Source organism: Carcharhinus amblyrhynchos, chromosome 18 (genome assembly GCF_965287045.1).
Source record: "Carcharhinus amblyrhynchos chromosome 18, sCarAmb.v2.hapA, whole genome shotgun sequence".
NCBI lineage: Eukaryota > Metazoa > Chordata > Chondrichthyes > Carcharhiniformes > Carcharhinidae > Carcharhinus > Carcharhinus amblyrhynchos.
In genome coordinates, this window is record NC_137341.1 from 37,910,691 (window position 1) to 37,930,082 (window position 19,392).

Below are 19,392 nucleotides of genomic sequence, written 5' to 3' on the forward strand. Positions count from 1 at the left end.
CTGCCCCTCGCTTTGAACCTATGTCACTTCATGACTGACCCTTCAACTGAGGGGAAAAGCGGCTCCCTATCCATTTTGTCCATATCTCTCATAATCTTGTATACCATGATCAGTTTGCCTCTTAGTCTTCTGTGCTCCAATGAAAACAACTCAAGCTTATGCAACCTCTCTTCAATAACTTCAATTTTCCATCCCAGGCAGCATTCTGGTGAATCTCCTCTGCACCCCTTTCAGTGCAATCACAGATTCCGATAATGTGGCAAACAAAACTACACACAGTACTCTAGCTGTGGCCTCACCAAAGTTCTATACAACTCCAACATGACTTCCCTGCTTTTGTAATCTATGCCTCAATTGATAAAGGCAAGTGTCCTACATGCCTTTTTCTCCACCTTAATAACATGCCCTTCAGCTATCAGAGATCTGTGGACAAACACACTAAGGGCCCTTCGTTCCACAGAACTTGATAGTGTCCTACCATTCATTGAGTATTTTCTTTTCAAATTACTTCTCCCAAAGCCTATCACCTCACATTTTTCAGGGTTAAATTCCATCTGCCACTTATTTGCCCATTTGACCATTCTGTCTGTATCTCCTTGTAACCCAAGACGTTCCGCCTCACTGTTAACCACCAATCCAATCTTTGCATCATCTGCAAACTTATTAATTCTACCCCTCACATGGTCACTGTCAGTTTTAAAAATGTTGAATAGGGGGCCCAACACAGATCCCTATGGTACGCCATTGAACACTGGCTTCCAGTCATTAAAGCTGCCTTCTGTCACTACCCTCTGTCTCCCACAACTGAGTTAATTTTGAATCCACTATCAAATTACCATGTCCCATGTGAATTTACCTTCTTTACAAGTCTCTCATGTGGGACTTTGTCAAAGACTTTGCTGAAATCCATATAATCTACATCGACTGCACTTCACTCATCTATACACATGGTCACCTCTTCAAAAAATTCAATCTAATTTGTTAGGCATGACCTACTTCTGATGAAGCCATGCTCACGATCCCTGATTAAGCTTTGCCTCTCCAAGTGGAGATAGATGCTCTCCTTCAGAATTTTCCCTAATATTTTCTCTACCACTGACGTGAGACTGACTGGTCTGTAGTTCTCTGGTTGATCTCTACAACCCTTCTTAAATAGCAGAACCACATTAACTGTCCTCCAGTCATCTGTCATCTCCCCTGCGGCCTGAGGGGAATTGAAAATTTGGGTCAGAGCCTCTGTAATCTCCTTCCTTGCCTCCTACAGCAGCATAGAGCACAATTCATCTAGACCTGGAGATTTATCCACATTTAAGGCTGCCCAAACATTCAATGCCTTGTCTTCCCTATGTCAATTTGCTCAATAACTTCACAGTCTCTCTCCCTGAATTCCATACCATCGTCCTCATTCTCTTGGGTGAAGATGTATGCAAAATATTCATTCAACACTCTAGCAATGTCCTTTGGCTCCACCCACAGATTGCCCCTTTGGTCCCTATCCTTTCCCTTGTTATGCTCTTGATATACTTATAGACTATCTTGTATTTTCCCTACTTTTACCAGCCAGAGCTTTCTCTTATCCTCTTTTTGCATTCCTAATTGCTTTTGTTAGCTCTACCCTGCACTTTCTACACCTCACTATTGCCTCCAATGATTTGCTCCTCTTGTACTTTTTAAAAGCCTTTCTTTTCCTTCTCAGTGTATCCTGAATATCTCTTTTACCAAGATTCCAATGTATCTTGCCCCTTGTACTCTCCATTCTAAGTTTGCTATTAGGTTTCCATACACACACCTGTGTATGGAAACAAGTGTATTACATTTGGATGGTTTTTATGTTGTAGCACCCACCAGTTAGAACATAAGAACATAAGAAATAGGAGCAAGAGTAGGCCATCTAGCCCTTCGAGCCTGCCCCGCCATTCAATAAGATCATGGTTGACCATTGTCATGCCTCAATGCGGTTCACCATAGCCGTATAGGTGATATTAGAATAATTATAGAGTTATACATGAGCAATGCGTATATGATTTAGCTTTGCAGAATGGCAATTCTAGAGATATAAACATGTTAGTACTTAATTTAACCTGACTTCAGCAGTGGCTGCAATACTATCAGGAAACTAAAGCAAGATCTTGTTTTATTTAAGAATTTCTAAATTAAAAAAGTAAAAAATAAAAATAAGTTTGGATTTAAGATGTGATGGATATCATCCAATGTTTCACTCCTGATGGGGAACTTCCAGGAGAGCATATCATGAATTCTGGTACACTTAAATGAATGGCTGGAAGTCTGTCCATAAAGTGTGCCCCAAGTTCCAATATGCATTCCTGACTAATGAGATCCTCTGTCAAGAGTGCAAAAGTAGAAAGTTATCCCTATAAATGATAGTATTTACATTTTTGTGAATATACAATACTGTAACAGTAATTGGCACTTTTAATTCCACAAGGTTTCTTTTTTGTGAAATAATGAAGAAAATGAAAAAAACGTGCATATTCGCCATTGAATTTTAATTATTGTGCCTGTTAACGCGTAGATTGAATGAATGGTGAAGTGAACATACAAACCACTCGTTTTTAAAAAAAAATCATTTAATAACAAATGAAAAAAAGATTAGAAATTGCATCCTGAAGTTTACTTTTATATTCGCTCAAGATACATTAATCAAGTTTTCAACTTGGATTAAAGCCCACAAAATGAGTTAGTAAGACATTTTCCGGTGTGCTCTGCTTCAACCTTACCTTGCAAATGTTTGGGCTGAAACATATTCACATTTGAAATATGATGCTATTGCTAAAGGAGTTTTTTTTCTCTCTTCACTTGAATAAGGATTTATTTAACCGTGGTAGAAAAAGTTAACTTGTGCCAAATCCGCTCAACTTTCTTTCTGTAATTTTCTACTAGAAAATAAAATAAAGAAGCTCAAAGTTCTTGCTAACCAGTTTTTCTTCCCCCTCCCCTTTTGTGCTAAATACCCCACCTTTCGCCTTTGAAGCTGGGTCAAGATTTGTAATTTACCCTTTAAAATCTTCCAAGCACAAATTAGCATGTGATCATTAAGTTGTATTAAAAACTGTGCACTCAATAACCTGTCACCAAATTATCAAGGGGGAAAGTATCACTGAAAATAATCAACTTTTTAAAATTAATATTACAAATCAATGGCTATTATACTTGGTCAGAATTAAGAGCCATTCTCTGAACATTAACAACGATGATCATTCTTAGTACTAAAAAACAGTCCATAGCAATGGCTCTCTTTCATTTCATCAAGTGGCAATATATGTTGTTTTGATACCTACCCATAACAACATTATGGTCTGGTAGAAGGAAATGATTATATAGAAGTGATTATATAGAATCTAAAACTACAATGAAGACAGGCAGGAGTCTCACCCAAGAGTGCAACAATAGCTCTTCATGGTCAAACTCAGTTGTAATTTATTTCAGAGTTTATGCTGAATTTAGAAGGTGCTCACTTCTATTTTTAACAATAGAACACTTCACAATAGATTTTTCAAAAAGTAATTTTTAGATAAAAACCAAGCAAATTCATTTCTGATTATTTAAATGTCAGTTCAATTTTTTTACAATGAGTTTTTTTTTCTATTTATGATGTCCACAGAATAATTTGAGCACTCTTGCCACTTCCATTTACATCGGCGATTCTTATGGTCATGCCAACAGCACACTTCCGCCAAAGATTTCCCAGCAGTGAGAGGTGTGATCAACAGGAAACATCATTAACAACGGCAGGACCATCACACACCATCGCCATGAAGCAGCGTGTCATCTCCCGCTGCTGCAAGGAGAGAGTAAAATCCTGCCCTATATTTTAGATTAATATTAAACAATCATGTTCCTTTTTAAACCTTACTATTTTGAAATGCCCAAATAATTTTGTTCGAACAATGATGAATGCAATTATAAGATCAGTTGTTGGACTTTTTCCTAAACGAACAAATAATAAAACAAATCCAAAATATTCCATAGTCATGCAAAATTCTAAACTGGTTAAAAGTTTACACATTTCAGGAATTCACTGAGAATAATGTTCAAATGGTTTATTCACAAAACTTTTTAAACTTTCAATTTCAGACAAAGGATTTTTATAAAATCAACTGAACCCTGAAACTGTGGCAAAATGGAAAATGGCAATGTAATTTCAGACTGACCATTAGAATGCGCCTGTAGCTGTCCCTGTCAATTCCCCACAGCTTGAGGTCTGTCTTGGCTTTGACAGTTGCTGCTCTCGGTGTGCCATAGATCAGAGCAAGCTCTCCAAAACTGCCTCCTTCTCCAATGTTTGTAACCCATTCTCCGTTTACATATACCTGTTCAATAAAACAACGTACGTCAATGTAGAAATCTAAGTTAGTTCTTTTCTTCTCTCTGTCGAATATATTCCTTCTTCCAATATTCTTTGTTGTGAAAAAAATTAACATACCAATGGTTTTGTCAAACATTAGAATGAAACGTCCTACTTTGTGGGTACAATTTCAAGCCTGGTACACAAGGATACCATTGGCTTTTTAAATTTTAAGCTCCCGTGGTTTTGGGAATCATTATTTTGTGTCGTGCTCAACACGTGTAGAATCAATGTACAGAACTATCACATTTCTCTTAAAATCAGAATTATCAAAGTCTTTTCAGCTGATCCTCTTTAATTCCTTTTCTAGTAATCAATATTTAAAACATAATTAGAAAGTAGGAGGAATACAATGCTCTTATAATTACACATCACCTCAAATATTTTGTGTAGTATGTTTTGAGTCCCTTGCTGCTGTCTGGCCTATGTTCACAAGTAAGAAAATCTTTAGCAAGCTACCTGAGATAGGTAAAACAAGAAGTTTTTAGAAGTAATCAAGTTTCATCTCTTTGACAAACTATTACTTGATTTTTAAAATTAGGTACTTGGGTGAGTGTTGTCTAGGACAGACAATTTATAATTTGGATCTCTGCCTCTCGACAGAGTGTGGAGATGCCAGCATTAGACTGGGGTAAGCATAGTAAGATAAGTGTACAGTAAGTTTCTCAACAGAGTAACAATATCAAATCTAAAGGAGTTTGTGTTACTGCTGGCTATCTAGGGTGTCCTCAATCAAAACAACAATATGGACTTAAGGCATCAAGTATCTTAAGAGAACCATAATTGCTTCTGCAGAAATTATTCAATTCCTAGCAGGTGATCTATAACATCAGGGGCATCAATGACAATTTTGTTATCAAATACAAAGGGCCACATTTTATGCATCTACCACTGCCAAATTGGAAACGGAACAATTATGAATCATGCCTGAGATCAGTCATGATCTCATTGAATGGTGGAGCAGAATCGATGGGCCAAATGGCTACTTCTGCTCCTATGTTTTATGGAATGAACGAATAATCCTAAGTTTCATTTTTCTCTTGTCAATCCACAGGCTTTTAAAAACAAAAATTTACTGTGGCTGAATCAGTATTTACTCGATTTATTTCTGTTTTTCTCCTGCTCTTTTCAAATGTTTTCATGGGCTTTGGCACTTTGGATTGCTAAAATTAAAAAAGGTACATCTCTCATTAACACATTCGTATCTATTTTATATAATTTTGAGGTAGTGAAGAGGATTTGAGGCTGAAGGGAACAGCTCATCCATTACCAATGCTAGATCACTTGGAATTGTCTCAGCTCGGTGTTCTAACCACTGCAGTCTATATACAAAACTATCAGGAGCAGGAGTAGGCCACTCAGCCTGCTCTGCCATTCAATAAGATCATAGTTGAATAACCTGCTCCTATTTTCTAAGTTACTATGATTCAATAACGTCACTTTTTCACTATCTTCCACAGAACCCTTGACTATCAAAACTCTGTCTAACTCTGCCTTGCTTATATTCAATGACCTAACCTGGATCTGCAACTGAAGATTTGCATTTTAGTTTTTAATTTTTTGCAAGTGAAGACCTTGTAGAATTGTTATTTTGTAAATATATAACTAAAAACTTTTCCAATTCCAAAACAAATCTCAAAATATTTTGTCAATTAAATGGCTAGCCCTGTAATTAAAAATATTCCACCACTTAATCAATATGTATTTTAATTCAAAGTAAATGCAAATTCCGCCCTTGAATAAATTGGAAACAACTGCACAAGAGCAAGTGAAGCAAGAAAAGCATTTCCAATGTTGGGATATATTAAAACATCAGTATGAGTTGCAATACCGAGGTAATCCTACCACTTTGTACATCATTGGTCTGATTGCATTATAATACTTTGTAAAATTCTGGCCACCAGAGTACAGAAATAAAATTGTTGCTATTGCAATCATACAAAGGAGAGCAATTAGGATGGCGGAGTGGATGGAAGGATTGGATCATGAGGAGCAATTATGTAAATTGAGCGTGTTCTCACAAGAAAGGAGAAGGTTGAGAGGGGATAAGATTGCTCTTTTCAAGATTCTGAAAGAACAAGATAATGTGGAACATGAAAGCTGTTTCACCTAGTCCTGAATTGTAGAACTAAAGGATTTAGACTTTGAAGAGGGTGAATTCTAAGCAAAATCTGCAGAAACATTTTGCTGTTCGGTCTATGGAAGAGGTTCCAGGGAGGCAGTAGAAACAGATAGTATTGATGAATTCAAATACAAATTACACAGATTTTCAAAGTAAATATTTTGCAATATATAATTTGAGCTTTGGCAAGTATAGTATGCTTGAGGAACATGGAGCTCAAACTTATGATCACAAAGCTCTCCACCACTGGGATTTCCCTTTCCTCATGTCTGAGTCTGTTGTAGACTAATTGCTGAGACTGATTCTCGTAATTAGTCAGCAACTCCATCACTGAAATATCATGCAATTACTAGGATTAGGTGAAAAATTAGATAGGCTGTGGTCTCATTTAGTCTAATAATTACAGAATTATGTAAAAATACTTTAGTAAAGTTACTGGGTAGTAAGTGCACAAAGTACTTGAACATTAACTACTGAAGATTATAGTAATTAGCTTTATAATAAATAAGATTAACTTGCAACTTGATGGACTTTATCATAAAGCATACAAAAAGGCCAGTCCCTTCTCATACTAGCTAACCTCATTTCAAACAATTCAATAAGCAAATAAAGCACCTGGAACAAATGGCCTCAGGGTCTATGTTGTGGCTTCAACAGACACTGATGTGAGCTACAGCAAGTGATTAGATGTTAAATTGTTTCCTTGCACAGAATCATGAACCCATCAATGGATTATCCTGACCCAACAGGTGCAGTTTGCGTAGTGAAGATCAGCTCTGTGGAGGTCCATATTGCCTTCAGGCATTTACCAATTTACATACATATGTATTCATCTACACCTCTTTTCCTCACCTTAAAAAACACAACAAAACCAAGAGTATTTAAAAGCATTTTGAACACTCACGTCAACTTCACCCTGGTCGATTACATAGAAGTTGTCACCCTCATCACCTGATAACAGGAAATATAACATTTTAATTTTAAAATAAATTTAGACAAAGTTTAAATCAACAATTTTCTTCACAATGCACTGCACCCTGGGATGTTTTAGTTATGTCGAAAGAGTACATGTATTAACAAGCTGAAGAATTTGACATGCATTAAAGATATCTTAAGACCCCTTCCTTATCTGAAGCAAAAATTCTCTTTTCTCAAGTTTCAGAGATAAATTATTTTCTTGACATGAAAACCAAAGAGTCTGAAAAGGCTTAGCAAGCCCCTACTCAAGTTCACAGTCCCTGCGAGCTTTCAAAGGTAGAGCTCTATAGTTGTCAGATTTGTTAAGACTTTACATGTCCAGTTTAATCCACCCTCCACTTAGCCTCATCTTTAATAGTCAATCTTCAAGTACTAGTACTTTGTTTAGTGGCTAAGTCACAAGGCCACTTTTCCTTTCCAGTTACCCTTAGACTAAAAGCTCATGACATCTATTTAACCTTACATCCCAAAGTTCCCAAATTGAGTCTAGATTTCCATCACTTAAACATGCAAGACTTTAGGCTATTTCTGTCAGCAAAAAATTAGGTTGTTGTATACAACAGAATACAGCAAAATATATCTACTTTTCTTGCTTAAATTAATGAAAAATACACTTTATCATCTTAAATTGGGATAGTATGTTGAAAGTGATAGAACTTTGAATAAAATGTGTATTTTGCTTTTTAGTCAGCGTTGATTAATCTACATCCTGTTAAAATGTGAAGTGTCACACTCTGATGCCAGCAAAGCATTTACAAATTGTGCACAAAATCTCCCACAGTGGCAGCAAGTTGCGGTAGTTGTTCAGTAGACTTTGTAGGTTACTCATGTCTGTTACAAAATGATTCACAAGGCAATGTAGTCAGATGTACACATATAAATTAGTAAGATCAGAGGAATGAAAGCTCATTGTTTAATGTTCATGTTCATAACACTGGGAAAGTTCTCTGATAGCTCTTAGATGAATGGAAATTTCCTAGCTCTTCTGGGTGGTAGATTACACGGACTTGATACATGCTGAAAAAGCCTTGGCTAATTACTGCAGTGCATTTGTCCAAATTGCAGATCAAGTACATTATAGCCACGCTGCAGTGATGGAGGAACTGAATGTTTAAAGCAGTGAATAAAACATCAATTAAATAGGTTTTTCTCCTGGACTGTGTTAAGCTTTTTGACTGTTATGGAAGCTGCGCTCATCCATTGGAGCTGTACCCATCCATTGGACCTTCACTCACTCAAGCAAGTAGAAGGTATTCCATCACATTCCTGAATTGTACCTTGGAGATGTGGACGGAATTTGGGAGTCTAGAGGTGAGTCAGAGGTGCTACAGAACACCCAACATCTGACCTGCTCTTACAATACAATATTTATGTGGCTGATCCAATTTCTGGTCAATGGTGAACCCAGGATATTGAAAGTGAAGGATTCAATGAAAACTCCCACCTATAATTACATTCAGCGCTTTTTTTTAAGTGGTGTTCTTTCCAAGTGATGTTCAATATGTAACTGAACGATAAGGGAAGGCAGTCAGATTCACTTCTGTTAGAAAGATGTCACTATCTGGTACATTTGCATGTCATGAATGTCACTTGCCATTACAAAGCCAAGTCTGAATGCTGTTCAGGTGCTGTCACATGCAGCCACAAATTATTTCAGCAACTGAAGAGTTGTAATTGCAACTGAATACTGTGTAAATATCAACAAACATCTCCCCTTTCGACCTTGGAGGGAAAGCAGTGCAAGAACATAGACACTGCACTGATGAATTTCTACATTGGAGTCCTGGGGCTGAGATGATTAGCACCAACAACCACAAATCATTTTCCTTTGTGCTGATTATACCAGCTAATGGACAGTCTTCCGCTCTATTCCCATTCATTTCAATTTTACTAGGGTCATAGTACAAATACACTTAGTCATACACTGCCTTGCTTTCAAGGGAAGTTACACTTACCTCACCTCTGAAATTCAGCTTTTTTGTCCAAGGCTATAATGTAGTTCGGGGTTGATTGGCCCCAGTGGAACCCAAACTGAGCATCAGTGAGCAGGTTGTTAAAGAAGTGTCTTTACATTGCAATGTCAACAACTTCTGATTATTAAAAGTAGATTGATGTCATAGTAATTGTCTGGATTGTATTTATCCTGTGTGGATAGGACAAACCTGGGTAAGTTTCTACTCTGTCAGGTAGATACCAGTGTTGTAATCATATTTAAAGGCTCGAATGGTTCTGGATTTTTAGGACTACAACAGGGATGAATCAAATTGGCTGAAATCTGGCTTCTGTTATGATGGCACCTCAGGAGTAGGCTGAGATCAATGACCCATTCAGCACTTCTGACTGAAGGTAGCTGCAAATGTTTCAGTCTTACCATTATTCTAACCTTCTGGGCTCCACCATCATTGAGGATGGGAATGTTTACACAGCCTGCTCTTCCAGTCTTTACTTCAGCTGTCCACTACCAATTGTGACTGGATGTGACAGAATTACAGAGCTTTGATTTGCTTTATTGGTCATGGTATTGTTTAGCTCTTCTATAGCATGCTGTTTCAATTACTTAGCATGCATGTGGTTCAGTTTTGTGGTTTCAACAGCTTGGCCTCAGTTTTAGGTATTGATTCTTGGGCATGTTCCTTTCCACTCTCGTTGAAACAGGGTTGGTTCCTTGGCCTGATGACAATGGTGGAGTGGTTTTTTTTTTAAATTCATTTACAGGATGGGATAGAATTTATTGCATATCCCTAGTTGCCCTTAAGGAGGTGGTGGTGAGCTGCTTCTTGAACCACTGCAGTTCGAGATGTAGTTAGACTCTCAGTGCTGTTAGGGATGGAGTTCCAGGATTTTGACCCAGCAACAGTGAAGGATATATTTCCAAGTCAGAATGGTGAGTAACTTGGAGGGGAACGTCCAGGTATCTGTTGCCCCCATCCCTCTAGATAGTAGCGGTCATGAGTTTGAAAGGTGCTGCCTAAGCAACCTTGGTGATGGAATGCAATTCTGTTGTTGCTGATGGTCCATAGCATCTCTTAGATATTAATTTTCAAGCTCATGGATCAGTTCTGAATCTTTCTAATTTATTGTGGGGTTGGTCCACAAAACACAATAGAAGATGTCCGCGATACAAATATGGGACTTATTCCACAAAAACAATGAAATGGTCACTCCTTTTTAATCTGATTTATTTATTATCACATGTATTAGTATACAGTAAAAAGTATTGTTTCCTGCATGCTATACAGACAAAACATACCATTCATACAGTATATAGGGGAGAAGGAAAGGAAAAGGTGCAGAATGTAGTGTTACACTCATAGCTAGGGTGCAGAGAAAGATCAACTTAATATAAGGTAGGTTCATTCAAAAGTCTGATGGCAGCAGGGAAGAAGCTGTTTTTGAGTCGGTTGGTTCATGATCTCAGACTTCAGTACCTTTTCCCGATGGAAGAAGATGGAAGAGAGTATATCCAGGGTGCGTGGGGTCCTTGATTATGCTGGCTGTTTTTCTGAGGCAGCAGGAAGTGCAGACAGTGTCAATGGATGGGAGGCTGGTTTGAGTGATGGATTAGACTTCATTCACCACCCTTTGTAGCTTCTTGCAGTCTTAGACAGAGCAAGAGCCATACCAACCTGTAATACAACTGGAAAGAATGCTTTCTATGTTGCATCTATAGAAGTTGGTGAGAGTTGTAGCGAACATGCCAAATTTCCTTAGTCTCCTGAGAAAATAGAGGCGTTGGTAGGTTTCCTTAATTATAGAGTCTGCATGGAGGGACTGGGACAGGTTGTTGGTGATCTGGACACTAAAAATTTGAAGCTTTCAACCATTTCTACTTCATCCCCATTGATGTAGATAATGTCATGCCTTCCACTATGTTTCCTGAAGTCAATGGCGATCTCCTTTGTTTTGCTAACATTGAGGGAGAGATTATTGTCATTGCACCAATTTACCAGATGTTCTATCTCTTTCCTGTGCTGTGATATTTGAGATCTGACCCACAACGGTGGTGTCATTAGCAAACTTGAAAATCGAATTAAAGGGGAATTTGCCGTACAGTCAAAGATATATAAGACGTGTAGTAAGAGGCTGAGGACACAGCCTTGTGGCACCAGTGTTGAGGATGATCATGGACGAAGTGTTGTTGCCTATCCTTACTGATTGGGATCTGTGGGTTCGGGAGTTCAGGATCCAGTCGCAGAGGGAGGAGCTGAGACCCAGGTCAAGGAGTTAGGAGATGAGTTTCATAGGAATAATGGGAGACAGGAATTGATTTGTGCCATGACTAATCTTTTGAAGCACTTCATAATGATGGTATGCTGTCTGGCTTTAATTTGGTACTGGGATGATGGTTGTCTTCGGGAAGCAGGTAGGGACCTCAGCTTGATGTAAAGAGAGGTTGAAGATGTCTGCGAATGCCCTCGCCAACTGATCCGCGCAGGACCTAAGTACTCATTCAGGTGCCCCATCTGGGCCAGTTGCTTTCCGTAAGCTGACTTTTGAGAAGACTACTCTGACCTTGGTAATGGTGACCTCGGTGCCGGTTTGTCCGAGGCTTCCGGGATGGAAGGCATCTCTCGCTGGCTTTGTGCACAAAGCGTTCTCTGCCTGTTTTGAGCTCATCAGGGAGGGGTGTATTGGAGCCAGCAATTTTCTAATAACACTATCACATACATCTGCGACAGCTAGGTTGATGAGGTTGAGGTCAAGTTGGTTTTTCCTTCATTTTGTTCTCTCACCATCTGCAGCTAATATCTGGTACTGCAGTCATGGCGGTGGACATTGAAAACTCGCATCTAGACTTCATTCAGTGCTTTATCCAAGTGATGTTCAACATGGAGGACTACCTGAGGAAGGGAGGTTCCAATGTTTGACCGTAAACCATGCGACCTGAGAAGGTCAAAAGTCAAAGTTGTTAATTCCCCGGGGCCGCTCTCAACTGTATGCCACTGTGCTGCCACTCCTTTTGAGTCTGTCTGTCCTACTGGTGGAATCAAACATACTCAAGAATGGTGATGGAGCAGTCTGGGATATTTGCTATAAGGTATGATTCTGAGAGTATGATTATATCAGCCTGTTCCTTGAAAATTCAACTTGACAGCACTCCCAATTTTGGCATGAGTTCCCAAATATTAGTGAAGAGGACTTTGCAATGTTGACTCAGCTGGCTGGGTCTTTGCTGTGTTTGAACCCAATGCCTAAGTCAATGCTGGTTGATTCACTTGGTTTTATTCCTGGTACCCCTATTGTGGTAATGATTTAGTACAATTAAGAAAATTGCTAGGCCATTTCAGAGGGAAATTAAAAGTCAACCACGTTGCTGTGGTTCTGGAGTCAGTCACTGAACCAGAGAAGAATGGCAAGTTTCCTTGTCCAAAGGATATTACTGAACTGACTTTTTAATGAAAATCCAGCAGCTCCATAGTGACTATTGATAATACCAGCTTTTTAACTTCAGATTTATTTAATTAACAGAATTTAAATTCCCCAACTATGATTATGTGATTTGAACTCTTATCACAGAATCATTATGGTGCAGAAGGTCACATGGTTATCAAATCCAACTAGTGTCTTGTATAAGTTCAACATCACCTTGCTCTTATATTCTCTGCCCCTAGGGATAAAGCCTGGGATACAACATGCTTTATTAATTGCTCTCTCCAACTGTTCTGTCACATCCAATGATCGATGCATATTTACTCCCAGGTCCCTCTGCTCCTACATCCCTTTAAGGATTTTACTCTTTGTTTTACATTGCCTGTCCATGTTCTTCCTACCAAAATGCATCACCTCACACTTCTCCACATTGAATTTAACGTGCCATCCATCTGCCTATTCAACCAATTTGTCTATGTCCTTCTGAAGTTCTACAGATCTACTCTGTGCTCCTCACAGTTTATAGAATCATAGAAAGAAACCTTACTGTGCAGAAAGAGGCCATTTGGCCCATCGAGTATGCACCGACCACAATTCCACCCAGGCCCTACCCCCATATCCTTACATATTTACCTGCTAACCCCTCTAACATATGCATCTCAGAATACTAAGGGGCAATTTTAGCATGGCCAATTAGCCTAACACGCACATTTTTGGACTGTGGGAGGAAACCAGAGCACCTGGAGGAAACCCACTCAGACACAAGGAAAATGTACAAACTCCACACAGACAGTGACCCAAGCCGGGAATTGAACCCAGGTCCCTGGAGCTATGAAGCAGCAGTACTAACCACTGTGCTACCGTGCCACCCAAAATAATATTTCCAAGTTTTGTATGATCCGCAAACTTTGGAACTGTCCCCTGCACAGCAAGATCTAGATCATTAAAACATAACAGGAAAAGCAAAGGCCCCAATGCTGACCCCTAGAGATCTTCACTACAAATCTTCCACCAGTCTGAAAATTAGCCATGCGCCATTACTTTGTTTCCTATTACTCAACTAATTTTGTAAAGTTGCTACTATCCCTTTTATTCCATGATCTATAATTTTTTTTTCGCAAGACTGTTTTGTGCAACTGTATCAAATCTTTTGAAAGTCCATATGCGCCACTTAAAAGAGCATTACCCTCATTGACACTGGCTGCTATCTCGGGATTTATCCACTTATTGTTTTTAAATACTTACTGAAATTTCGCTTTTTGAACCAAGTAAATTTCCTGAAAAATTAGAGGTTTTAAATATGAAAGCAGAAGCAAAAGGGAGCATGGCCTTTCATTATCACATGACTTTACAACCATTAAGTACTTCTGAAGTGTAGTCACATAGTAATGCAGAAAATGTGTCAGCCAATGGACAAAAAGCAAGGTTTCCACAAACAATAACGGCATTATGACTTAGTAATCTGTCTTTTAAGGTTCATTAGTCAGGACGCTGCGAATAACCCCACTGTTCATCTACAAAAAAATGCCTTGGGATCTTAAATGTAATTCTCATCTAAAAGGCAGAATTCTATGACAATTTACCACTGAAGTGTCAGCTTTGATTTTTGTGCTCAAGTACTGGACTGAGATGTAACCCCCCAATCTTCAAATTCAGGGGTGCCACCACTGAGCTATTGCTGATACATGGACACAAAGTGGACAAGATTATATTTTCTTTTAATTCCATACATTCATAGTGACTCTTGTCCATTTCACCACAAATCTTCACTGAATGTGAAGTGCTGTGTGTTGCTAAGAGGGCAAGGGCAACCAAAGTCATAGTAATAACAATGGAGAAAGGTTTTTGTTGTGGATGTCCCTTGGAATGCTGAACCACTCTGAGGTGCAAGGCTTGGAAACGATGAAAAGGGTTTGTTGCTGTACCATACTTTGTCACAGTCTGGATAATGCATGCTGGTGAGGAAGATGCTAACCACTATCAAATCCTCTGCCAGCATTTCCAACCTTCTTTCACATAAAAGGTGACCACTTCTGGCAGATACTAGAAAGTTGAATGAACAAGGTCAATGATATCCCAGCATAAGTCTAAATCTTCAGGGGGTTAAAGAAATCAAAAGCAAATAACACACTGGACCGGTTAGATGTTATTTCAGTGTCTGTCAGATCATAAGTAGATGTACTAGATGTTCAAGAGTGCCAACCCTTGTGTACTGAATTCCTACTTATCTCTAGTATATGCCACAATATTTCTAGATAGGCTGTCTTTAAATTTATGATATAATTTGCTTCAAACAACAGCATACCAAGAAGATAGTCTTTAGAAGATAGTCCAAACTTCAGCATTTAGTAATTGGTCCATGGTGATCTTACAAAGACTAGAGCAACTTTTTGATAATTGTCCATTACTTAATGGTGCTAAGTTTTTTATTTGATTGGTTATTTAAACTATTGTAAGCTTCCACCTTCTCACCAGCAAATGCCTTTCAGGATCTGAATCAACCAATCGGAAATGGATTCTACTGTCAGGGATGAGTGAACATATTTGCACATCTTTATGTAGCAGAGCAACACATTTCTTAAAGTTACAGTTATTATCCTTTAATACACCAGTGGTCCTGCATATATATCTGTTTTTGGTATCAGTGCAGCGCCCTCTTGCATCAAATGCGCAGAGTAAGAGAGGCAACCACAGACTGATGCAGCACTAGCAAAATTACCTGGCAGAGGTGGTCTTGTATGTTGAGAAAGAGTGCCAGCTATAGTGTATTAAACCAGTTGCAGTGAAGTTCTATAGGGAAATAAGCTTTCAAAGTTAAAAGCAAACTATTAACATTTAATGTCACTGAATTACCCATTTTCAATTATTAAAATCACATTTAAAACTACGAAAGTCCCTGCCTTTCATAGTTTTATAATGTAAGTAGGTAATGAAAGCTTCCAGTATGCACAAATGTAAAAGTGCAACCAATATATTACCTTCTATTGCTACATTAAAAACAGATACGGATATACAATTAGCAATCTGGATTTACATTAGTCTTTTGACTCTGGTGATGGATAATTGAAAGATGGTTGTCAGAGAATCATAGAATGCCTACAATGCATAGGAGGCCATTCAGCCCTTAGAATCTCACTGACTCAGCATCATACCTAGGACTACCCCACCCCATCCGCCTAATCCTCCTAACCCACCTTAACTACACAACTTGGGACATCAAGGGGCAATTGAGAAAGGCCAATCCACCTAACCTGCATATCTTTGGACTGTGGGAGGAAACCTACGCAGACACGGGGACAATGTGTAAATTTCACACAATCACCCAAGGCTGGAATTGGGCCTGGTGCTGAGAGGCAGCAATGCTAACCACTGTGCCACCCAGGTGCTCCAATCCATCTTAACAAATCAAAAGGAAGTCAAATCCAAACACGAAAGAGGTGATTTTCTTAGAAGCATGCTCTCACTGTCTCCATGAGCTGATATTTTGGAGATAAAAAAAGTTGCCAATAAATAATTCATATGGTTTAATTATATGTGACATTTGATTGGATAAGTGGCTTGCTAGGCCATTTCAGACAGCAATAAAGAGTCAACCACATTCAGTGGATTTGGAGTGTCACAAAGGTAAGATCAGGTAAGAACAGCCAATTTCCTTCCCTAAAGGACATCTGTGAACCAGATGGGTTTTTCCTACAATTGATGATAGTTTCATGGTCACCATTACCATTCCACCAGCTGCTACGATGGGATTCAAACTATTGTCATCAGAAAATTTGTTGAGTCCCTGGATTACTCATCCAATGATATTACCACTACACCATTGTCTTTATTTAATTTGATTTGGTTGGGGGTGGGACTGGCTTCCTGTAGCAACATCCATCACTAAGCATTCCTTCTTAGGGTCTCTTCTGCTCATCTCACTTGAGGAGCTAGAATAGGGTGCCAGCCTTTATTCATTCAGGGAATGTGGGCTTTGTCAGCATTTGTTGCCCATTCCAAATTATGCTTGAGAAAGTGGGGGAGAGCTGCCATCTTGAATAGCTGCAGTCCATGTGGTATAGGTAGACCCACAATGTTGTTAGGGAGGGAACTCCAGGATTTTGACCTAGCGACAGTGAAGGAGCGATGATATATTCTCAAGTCAGGATGGTGAATGATTTGGAGGGGAACCTCCAGGTGGTGTTTCCATGTATTTGCTGCCCTTGTCATTCTAGATAGTAGTGCTCATGGGTTTGGAAACTGATATGGAACACTGGCTGAGTTCCTGCAGTGCGTCTTGTAGATGGTACACACTGCTGCCACTGTATCAGTAGTTGAGGGAGTGGATGTCTGTGGAAGGGATGCCAATGTATTGCTTTGTCCTGGATAGTGTCAAGGTTCCTGACTGTTGTTGGAGTTGCACTCATCCAAACAAGTGGAGAGTATTCCATCACACTCTGACTTGTGTCTTACAAATTGTGGACAGGCTTTGGAGAGTCAGGGAAGAATTACTCACCACAGGATTTCTAGTCTCTAACCTGCTCTTGTTTTTATATCATTAGTCCAGTTAACTTTCGCGTCAAAAGGTAACCTCAAGGATGTTGATAGTGGGGAATTCAGTGATGGTTAAAGCCATTGAATGTGAAGGGTCAATGATTAAATTCTCTCGCATCAGAGGTGGTCATTACCTGACCCTTGTATGGCTCGAATGTTATTTGTCATTTGTCAGTCCAAGCCTAGATATTGTCTGGGTCTTGCTGCATTTGGACATGGACTGCTTCAGTATCTGCGGAATCACGAATGACACTGAACATTTTGCAGTTTTCAGTGAACATCTCCCACATGATGGAAGAAAAGTCACTGATGAAGCAGCTGGAGATGATTGGACCTAGGATGCTATTCTGAGGAACTCCTGCAATGATGCCCTGGAGTTGAGATGATTGATCTCCATCAACCAGAACCATCATCCTTCATGCTAGGTATTACAGATCCCGATTCGATACTGGCAGTTGACCCAAAACAAGACAAACTGATTCCACAGTGGGATTTTAATGCCACAATTGGACGCAACTATACGGCATTTGGAAGGACACCATCAGGAAAATGGGAGTGGGGGGACAAATGTCAATGGTCTCCTCTGCCTCCACACCAAATGTACAGATGTAGGTTCACCATCATAAACACATTCTTTCATCAGAAAGATAGACAAAAGACAATGTGGAAACATTCCATTGGCATCCCCTAGACTATATCATTGTTTGTGTTCAAGGATAGCAAAGGTGTGTAGATCAGCTCAGCTATGTGGGCTAAAAATGACCGGACTGACCACAGACTTGTATGCTCCACCATGAGCATATGCTTGGCACCAAGACAGCAAAATGTTTTATGGACACCCTAGCCTCACTGAGAAGGGGACAAATTGACATTGGGGCAAGGGAGGAATTTGCCACAAACAGTACTATGTGGCAATGTATCAACCAACATTCTGCAACACAGTCAGATACTGAACATATAAACTCTGGTGCAGAGAAACGACGAAAACAAAAGAGAGCAGAACAATGGCTTGAGAAGGCTCATTTTCCAAAGGAATTATTTTCTTCTCTGTCCAAAGACTTCTGGCTTCAGATTGGCTTGCTGAATTATCTGGACACACAAATCATGAAACACGGCAGACGTCATCCTCCTTCTGAGGGACTGATAATGATGGCGAGCTACATCACAAACAGACAGCAAACTAATTATGAGAAATAACTATAAGATTTGCTTTTAATGGTTTTGTCCGAAGTATATTTATTAGCTAATATTCTGTTCTTCTTTGGATTTTGCTATGAGATCTTTTATGTCCATCTGAAAATTTATCCAACAATGAAACACTTCCTCAGACTTTGAAGTAGAATTTGGCTCTGACACAGAGTTAGGAGTACTACCATTGAGAGAAGATTATCACTATCTCTATATATAACATGAATCTAGACTGGATATATGAAATACAGGAAAGGCTGCACTCAATTGATATCACTACCTAGAGACGGAAAAAAGGTTAAAAAAAAATTGGCTCAGAAAAAGTGTTTTAATAAAAATACAAACCAGCCTCTTTTACAGTCTCACAGAGCATTACCTTGCTGAATGACAGTTTCTCCTGCAATGTGGGTTACCGGAAACATGGCATCAAAGATGTCACTGCAAGGGAATAAAGAGAGGAGAAAAATTGAGTATCAGCTTAGAAACTAAATGGGACAGCATTTAGATTTCCTTAGAGAACTAAAACTGATTATTGAAATAATTTTTTAAATTTCTAAAGAATATGTTTTATTGGAGAGTATCAATTTTGCCCCTCCAAAGATTCTGCTGACAGCAATATTTTATACATGTGACATATAGAACAGAAACCATCTCTATTGTTCACAAGAACAAAATAGTGCAGATGCTGGAAATCTGAAGTAAAATCAAAAATGATGGAAATAAGAACATAAGAACATAAGAAATAGGAGCAGGAGTAGGCCATCTGGCCCTTCGAGCCTTTGACAAGTCTTTGACAAATAACCCTTTGACAAGGTCCCGCATGGGAAGTTAGTTA

General features: G+C 39.0%; 1 protein-coding gene across 1 annotated transcript in view; it reads right to left on the reverse strand.

Annotated features, from left to right (window-relative positions):
* The window catches only part of prkar1b (protein kinase, cAMP-dependent, regulatory, type I, beta), a 157,210-nt gene that overhangs the window by 45,121 nt on the left and 92,697 nt on the right, over positions 1-19,392 (reverse strand). The window contains exons 5-7 of the mRNA XM_080206839.1: positions 18,934-18,995; positions 7,393-7,439; positions 4,173-4,331 (exon numbers count right to left, since the gene is read on the reverse strand). Coding sequence (XP_080062965.1) covers positions 4,173-4,331; positions 7,393-7,439; positions 18,934-18,995 — 268 coding nt within the window. The remainder of the gene's footprint in view (positions 1-4,172; positions 4,332-7,392; positions 7,440-18,933; positions 18,996-19,392) is intronic.